This window comes from Vombatus ursinus, unplaced genomic scaffold (genome assembly GCF_900497805.2).
Source record: "Vombatus ursinus unplaced genomic scaffold, bare-nosed wombat genome assembly UNPS02014838.1, whole genome shotgun sequence".
Classification (NCBI taxonomy): domain Eukaryota; kingdom Metazoa; phylum Chordata; class Mammalia; order Diprotodontia; family Vombatidae; genus Vombatus; species Vombatus ursinus.
This window is the reverse complement of record NW_020954616.1, coordinates 678,576-686,588: the sequence shown is the minus strand read 5'-3', so window position 1 is coordinate 686,588 and position 8,013 is coordinate 678,576. Positions and strand designations below refer to the sequence as shown.

The 8,013-nt window shown below is 42.0% G+C and overlaps 1 protein-coding gene across 1 annotated transcript in view; it reads right to left on the bottom strand.

Annotated features, from left to right (window-relative positions):
* Positions 1 to 460: 460 nt before the first annotated feature.
* COPA (coatomer protein complex subunit alpha) overlaps positions 461 to 8,013 on the bottom strand; it is a 38,358-nt gene continuing 30,805 nt past the window's right edge. Inside the window, exons 24-33 of the mRNA XM_027840054.1 lie at positions 7,802 to 7,891; positions 7,498 to 7,607; positions 7,072 to 7,149; positions 4,217 to 4,285; positions 3,738 to 3,874; positions 3,286 to 3,472; positions 3,092 to 3,202; positions 2,508 to 2,669; positions 1,394 to 1,588; positions 461 to 1,156 (exon numbers count right to left, since the gene is read on the bottom strand). Of these exons, the coding sequence (XP_027695855.1) occupies positions 1,097 to 1,156; positions 1,394 to 1,588; positions 2,508 to 2,669; positions 3,092 to 3,202; positions 3,286 to 3,472; positions 3,738 to 3,874; positions 4,217 to 4,285; positions 7,072 to 7,149; positions 7,498 to 7,607; positions 7,802 to 7,891 (1,199 nt within the window). The 3' untranslated portion in view covers positions 461 to 1,096. The remainder of the gene's footprint in view (positions 1,157 to 1,393; positions 1,589 to 2,507; positions 2,670 to 3,091; positions 3,203 to 3,285; positions 3,473 to 3,737; positions 3,875 to 4,216; positions 4,286 to 7,071; positions 7,150 to 7,497; positions 7,608 to 7,801; positions 7,892 to 8,013) is intronic.

Below are 8,013 nucleotides of genomic sequence, written 5' to 3'. Positions count from 1 at the left end.
CATTTTGGAACATGAATGGAATAGAATATTATTGAGCTGTTAAGTAACAATAAATAAGCATGATTTCAAAAAGTATGGGGCACCTTATGTGAGACTCATTTGATATGTTGGTTAGTTTTACTTAACTGTTTTTTCTCCTTATTTATTCTCCCTATTTATAAGAGGCACAGCTCATTGGATGTGTTTGGGGGAAGCTGCTTCAGGCAACTTTCTAAGACCACAAGTTGAAAAGAAATACTAATAAGCACTGAGAGAGAATTTCCTTACTGGGAGTTGTCTATACCAACAAAATCACAGGTCTAATCCCTATCCCTATTGCTCCCTCAGCACTACATGCAGTGTCCTTAACACAGTAGGGATGAACAAATATCTGCTGAATGATCCTTAAACTTAATGGGACACGGAGTGAGAATTAAGGAACATAAGAATGGATTGAGAGAAATGTAACAAATCAAGCTACTCAAGTAGTAAATTCAATTTATTAAACGTAAGAAACAAAACTCATGAACAGGAGCAGTGACAAAGGATAAATCAATATGAAAATGTGTTTCTATTTTAGGAATCAGCTGGATCTCTTTCAGAACTGAACTCTATCCACTGGGCAAAAAAAGGGCATGCATGGTCCAAGTAAATCCAGTCAGTCCTATGTGGTGTTTGAAGGCCAGGTGAAGCTGAGGACTGAGAGAGCACATTCTAGAATATTTTTCTTGTGGGGGAACAGGGAAGAGAGGATTAGAGGGACAAAGTTGTTGGGTGAATGGTTGGTTCTTTGCTCCATGGAATCTTCATTCTCTTCCTGACAGATCTTAGCTAAGGAGGGAGTGAGGAGCCTTTTACTTGGATAGACCAATTATGGCCCAAATTACAGTAACCATGAAAAAACCAAGGGTTGCAAAGGAACAGGTATTAAGCCATAAACATCTCAACTGGCTACAGCAAGGGAGAAAAGAAAACCAGGGAATGGGGGTAAGAAACTTAGGGTGGGGAGAATTAGAAATGAGGACACAAGACAGATGATAACATGGAGGATTTTCTCTGGGAAGAACCACCAGTAGCAAAATGGTTCTGTACCTAATCCCTACCCCAGCATAGAGCCTCAGCGGAATTGCAGAGGACTGATTCTTAGACCAATAACATCTTTGCCAATTTCTGTCACCTATGGAAGAGAACAAAAGAAAAAAAAAGTGAGCCAGAGAGAAGTTGGAGCATTCAAGGATGAGAGTGCTTCAAGAGGATATTTATGTGGGGCTGAGAGGCCCAAGGACATATTTGCTCCATTCTACTCAGTAAGGATGATAAACTCAGAACCTTTTATTCATTGACATGGAGCAGTAAAGAAGGTGTAGAAAAGAGAAATCTCTGTCTTTGAAGAGTCCCCTTGGACAGTACTTACTGTGGTGACACGGCAGATCTGGCCCTGAAACTCAGGACAGTAGCAAGCCCCACTGAGGGGACATTTCTCCACTGGCTTGCCACGGTAAATAGGTCGGTAGGATGCAGCACAGATGTCAAAAGGGTTGTGCATGTCATAATTGAGCTGGTAGGCATCTGTGGGGTTCTTCTCACAGGCTGCCAGGATCTTTCGAGTCTAAGGGGATATTAGAGAGAGGGAAGGCGATGGTTCACAGAAGATCTTTCTACCACCCCCTAGCATGTTTTAGCAATTTTTTGCCCCCTTGTTGCAGTTGTTGTGAATAAAGCCCCCACCATGTAGAGCTTCCTTTTATAAATGGCCCAGAATTGTGACTGGTATGGCAGACACTAAGAAGTTAGGTCACCTTCCCAGGGTCACATAGTCAGTGTGCATCAGAGGAGGGACCTGAACCCAGGTCATTCTGACTCTGAAGCTGGGTCTCTATGCACCATGTGATGCTAAAGAATACATACATACACACAGACACACACAGACACACACAGACACACACACACACACACAGAGACACATATATTCCCAAGTTATTCATTATTCAAGGGGTACTGTTCCACGGATGAGGGGGAATACCCATTCTTCCTGTTTTGTGTCTCTCACCCAAAAATTAGTACTTTTGATCTATAGTCCTTCACAAGTTTGGCATATTTCATCTCAGTCATAGGAAGCCATGACTCTTTCACTGAACTGATGGGAACATTGCTATTTTGGATGAGGGATGGAACACATATGTGTGTATGTACACACATATATATGGTTGTGGTATTTTCTTTTTCTTAATTTAGTAAGAAGGTTTGTTGTGAAATTCTGGAGATAAAAAACTGAACTTGTCATTTTTGGGGCACATAATCACCCTTCCTGTTGGCCCCATGTCCAGTTCTTTAACATCTATCTCTTTCCCACAACAGCTGGATTGAGTAAACTTATTCCTTCCTCAATCTCTAGAGCTAAAGAAGTACCCAGTGAAGACTCATCTGCCTCCATGGTTGTGGGGGGCAGAGATCCTAGAGTTTCTCCTTCTGAATACACTTGACTAACCCTGATTTCCTCCATAACTGCCTAAGAAAGTGCTGACTACCTGCTGAGACACTTCAGGCTTGGGACCCAGCTCTAACAGGCGCCGTGCAAAGGTAGCAGCAGTCTTGAAGTTCTTGAGTTTAAAGAAGAGATTAAGGGCTGTTCGAAGCACCAAGATCATGTGCACAGGCTGCAGATTGGAGTGGGTGAAGTAAGCTGCCATCTGGTGGGGAGAAAAGAAAACATAATTAATGCTCAAGTTCTGGGGGCTTGACTATCTCTGTATTAGGTTGGTGCTGTAAAAATTAGCAGCTTAGTGTGAGACTGTGACCTAAGTTCATCAACAGAAGCAGGGCTAAACAGAAATACCCCAGAAAGAGAGACCTTGTGACTTGATTACAAAGCAGAGGGGCTTCAAGCTCCATGGTATGGGGGATTGGTAGCAATGGGAGACAATATTTAAAACAGGCCATCCTATTCTTTCCTTTGCCTTAAGCTTAGATCAAACTGTCCCAGCTCAGCCAACCTCATTTCCTACTGACCCTGAATTAAAGACCATGTGAAGATGGAGCCCCATTTTCAAGCTATGGTGAGAGTAGATCACATAAAGATCCCAGGACTGGGGAAAGGGCCTACAGTTCTCACCTCACAGATGCGCTTCTGCTGTTCTAGGCTCTCCTTGGGCAACTTCTTCCTTTCAATTTCCATTGACAAACCCACAATATACTCACGGCAGATGGCAATGAGCTGCTGGGCCTGAGAAAAGGGGCCAAAAATGGCAGGGTCAGGGCCCAGTAGAGAAGGTAGGAAGAGGGCCAAGAGATCACACAACTCCTTACCTCAGCAATTTCTTGCTTATTGTCCACTACAAGAAGTGGCACGCTAAGCAGGATAGAACGAAATTTCTCCACTGCCTCCTCAAACTTCCCTGCTGTAGTGAGCTGATAGCACAGTTGCAGTCGTTGGATCAGGTCATTAAGCTTCAGCCCCACAGCTGGCACACCACTCTTCAGCCCTGCATCTTTCCTGGAAAGAGGAAGGTGGGGAAAGAAAGGAGATAGTAGGGGCTAGTTGAAGATCAACATCTACCTTGTAGGTGGCCTGGCAGCTGGGAAGAACAGTGTCAAGGAGAGTGAACAGTCTAAATACCAGCTTTTTGCTCTCAAACACACTGATGCAAGGACAAATCTGGCTCCGTCACTGGCCAACTTGTGGGCCTTGAAGCTGAAATCCTGTTACTTTAAACACTTACTCTACTGTTTTAGGAAGTGAGGAGAGAGTAGGCCCTTACCAATTGCGATTTGGGTAACCATACATGGTGGGTAGGCAGGGCAGAGCCTGGTATGTGGTCCTGCCTCTGGCATATGTCTGGAGAAATAACTGCTTATAGGGGCCAAACTGGGTTACCCCAACCTGGTCGTGAAGGAGCTGTAGGGAGAAGACAAAACATGTGAAAACCCTGTAAACTGGGCTGCTTCCACACAGAGTTTACAGCATACAAATTGTCCTTGAAAGGGTACTTATTCCACTGATTATGGACCTTGGAGGCAGGAAAAGGGCAAGAAGAAGGAAGGGGAATTGAGAGGAACTACTAACCAGTGGGTCAGCTGGAGAGATAATGGGAAGGAGGAGGGAAGGGACTGGGATGGGCAGACAGAGGCATGTGTACTTATGGGAAGAGAGAACATCTTTTACAGGATTAAGATGGATGCCGTGAGCTCCTTAGGGGGTCCTGGATGAGATAAGCTGGAGGTTGCACTGAGGACTTACCCGCATGGCTGTCTCAAAGGAGCCTGCCAGAATGTGATCAACTGGCAGCTGGGAATTATTGCACCAGATCTGATGGGGGAAAATAAATGTCTTAGCAACTAGATGGCATGGTGGGTAGAGTGCTGGACTTAGAAGTCAGTAAGATCTGAATTCAAATCCTGCCACAGACACTGGTGGTGTAACCCTGAGCAAGTCATAATCTCTTTGTACTTCAGTTTCTTCATCTATAAAATGAGAGTGCTGGACTCAAGTTTCTAAGGTCCCTTACAGCTCTAAATACAGATTCTATGATCCTATGAAGGTGAAAAACATACTTTTTCCCCCCATCTCCCATCCCTTCAAGTTATACCAAACTTGTTTGTCACCAATTACATATTAGCTAGGTCAGGAAGAAGGCGGCACCCAAAGGATAAAATCAGAATTACAGATGTATAGAGACAGAAGGGACTTAAGTAACATCTAATTTAACCCATACCTGGAAAAGAATACCCTTTACATTCCTCTACAAGCGGTTATTCAACCTTCATTTGAAAATCTCCAGTGAAGGGGCACCTACACTTCTACCTAACAAAGCCTCTTTCATTTTTCGATAATCGTGTAAAAAAGTTTCATTACTATAAGCCTTAATTTCCTTCTTTGCAATTCCAATACAATGTTCCTAATTCTGCTTTGTGAAACCAAGTAGAACAAGTTTTATTCCTCCTCCAAATGACAAAGCCCCAATTTGAATAATGTTATCATGCCCTACCCCACAGAGCTTCTCTCCTCCAGACTAAACATCTCCAGGTTCCTTCAACTGATTTTCATGTGTCATGCTTTCAAGGACCTTCACCTTTTTGGTTGCCCTCTTATGGACACTATCCAGTTTTTCAAAGTCCATTTTAAAATGTGATGCCCATATAAAACTGCATACCCTTTCATCCAGCAATACCACTTCTAGGTCTGTATATTAAAGAGATCATACAAATAGGAAAAGGACCCACATGTACAAAAATATTTATAGTAGTTTTTTTTGTGGTGGCAAAGAATTAGAAATTGAGGGGACACCCATCAATTGGGGAATGGCTGAACAAGTTGTGCTATATGAATGTAATGGAATACTACTGTGCTATCAGAAAGACCTGGAAAGGCTTACTGAACTGATGCTGAGTGAAGTGAGCAGAACGAGGAGAACACTGTACACAGTAACAACAACAATGTGCAATGACCAACTGTGATACATTTAGCTCTTCTCAGCAATACAATGATCTAAGACAATTCCAAAAGACTTGAGATGGAAAATGCTAACCACATCCAGAGAAAGAATCTGAATGTAGATTGAAGCATACTATTTTCACTTTTTTTTTGTTTGTTTTTTCTTTCTCATGGTTTCACCTTTGTTCTGATTCTTCTTTCACAACATGACTAATATGGAAATGTTTAACATGATTGTACATGTATGACCTATATCAGATTGTTTGCTGTCTTGGGGAGGGGGGAGGGAAGGGAGAGAAGGAGAAAAATTTGGAATTCAAAATCTTATAAAGATGAATGCTGAAAACTATCTTTACATATAATTAAGAAAAAAAATACTATTGAATAAAAAAAATTGAAAAAAAAAAAGAAAAAAAGAAATCTTATGGGAAAAAAAATGTGACGCCTAGAACTAAAGATAATATTCCAATTGTGGCTTAATGATGGATGAGTACAACTTGATTAACAACCACCTTATTACTGGGTACTATGTTTCATTGCAATCTAAGAATGTATTAGCATTCCTGATAGACATATCCCACTGCTAACTCTTGTTAAGCCTCCAGTCCACTAAAACTCCTAAACCTTTCTTGAATCAACTGCCTATTATCTTCTGAAAAGGATTTTTTGAAACTAAGTCTTAACCCTCCGAAATCTGGTTTAATTAGATCTAACCCAGTGTCCTACCTTGTTAAGACCTTTTAGAATTCTGTCATATTAACTAGCATGTTCCCTTCATCCAAATCAGTGGTAAAATATTAAATGCAATGAAAAAAGTAAAGCACCCTAAGAGTGTCCACGACAGAATCTGAGTCCAGCCATTCAACCACTTCCAAAGCCACTTAATTTTACTACTGCTTAGCCCACATTTCTCCAAGTATTTCATTAAGAAGAGCATGGATTACTTTATCAAACATTTTGCTAAGATCTAGGTAGTTTGTTGCTACAGTAACAATTGGCCAGTTTAGCAACTTTTTAAAGAAGGGAAATAAACTTAATCTGTAATGACACATTTCTGGTTAAGTTACATTGGTTCTTTGTGATTACTCTTCCTTTTGTAAACATTTGTTAACTATCCTCCTATCTTAGAATAAAAGTGAAGCATTATTTTCTTCTTTTTTGAAAACTGGTACATTTTCCTTTTCCTGTCCTTACAGCACCTCTTCAGTTGACACCACCAATCAGATATCTGCCAGTTCTTTGAGGTCCTGAGGGTATAGTTTATCTGGGTTGGGTGACTTGAACCCACCAAAGGTAGGTCGGTATTCTATTACTGTCTCCTTTTTTATCGTGGGTATTAACACCCTACTAGCTTTATAGTCAATTCAATTCAATAATTTTTTTACTGAATAAATTTTTCAATTCAATAAATTTTTATTAAGTGCCTATTATGTGTCAGGCATTATGAAGGCTACATCTCCCTACAGCAACTAGGTGGTGCATTAAATACAGCACTGGGCCCAGAGTCAGAAAGAACTGGTTCAAATCTTGAGCAAGTCTCTTAACTTCTGTATTTCATTTTTTCAACTGTAAAATGGGGATAATAATAGCACCTCCCTTTTAGCACAGTGCCTGACACACACCAGGTGCTTAATAAATGCTTGTTCCCTTCTCCTACTTACCTGAGTAGGACTCGTTCCCTTGGTGGGGGGCACAAAGAATCCATCTTCAGTGCCTCCAGCTGCCCCAGGGGAAACATCCTGGAGAGGAAGAGAAATTCACTCTCTTGGCTTTCTTACCCTTTCGCTCTGAGGAATTCAAAGCATGGAAACTATTGTCTCAAGCCCCCCCACCCAGTAAAATGAATAATAGATTTGTCTATATTCACAGAACCAGGAGAATCACAGGAAAAAAAAATCATACAGCATTTTCTTAATGTGGGCCCTTTCCCATACCACCTTTTCCTTCCAAAGGAAGATAAGGAGTAGACTGAATAGAAGTTACCAAGGGAGATAGAAGGCCTAGATCTCCATCCTTTGGGAGACCTCAGTCTTATGCCACAACCCCTACTGAGCAATGCACAAAAACAGGAAAGGAGCTCTCCATACTAGTTCAGGTGGAAGCTCCAGGTCTTCTTCTACATCCCAGCCACCTCCTTCTTCCTGTCCTTTAGCAAGAGCTTCATCGCCAAAACCCTCTGCAGCTTCCACGAAGCCATCTGTATGGAAAATCCACATTTTTGTTTTGCCTTGGATAGATGCATGACCACAGTCTCAGTGAAGCTGAACTCGAAGGGCCTAGTTGGCCCTCATTAATCTGGAAACCTTCAGATTGCCCCTCTAGGTTCCCATTCAATGGCCCACTCAATCTCTAAATCCATTTCACTGGCTTTCCCTCATGCAAATCTCTCACCTTCATCCAGCTGCAGCTCTGCATCCTCTCCCCAGCCTTCAGTGCCAACAGTGTCAATGTCAATGTCAGCGGCCAGTGCACCTCCCTTCCCTGTAAGGATGGGGAAGAGAGGGGTCACACAGCTGAGGCAACCAGAAGGTCCTGAGTCCCCAGCAGATGTTCCTTAACCCTGTTTATTCTTTTTCATCCAAGGCCTAATTTATAGAGATGGG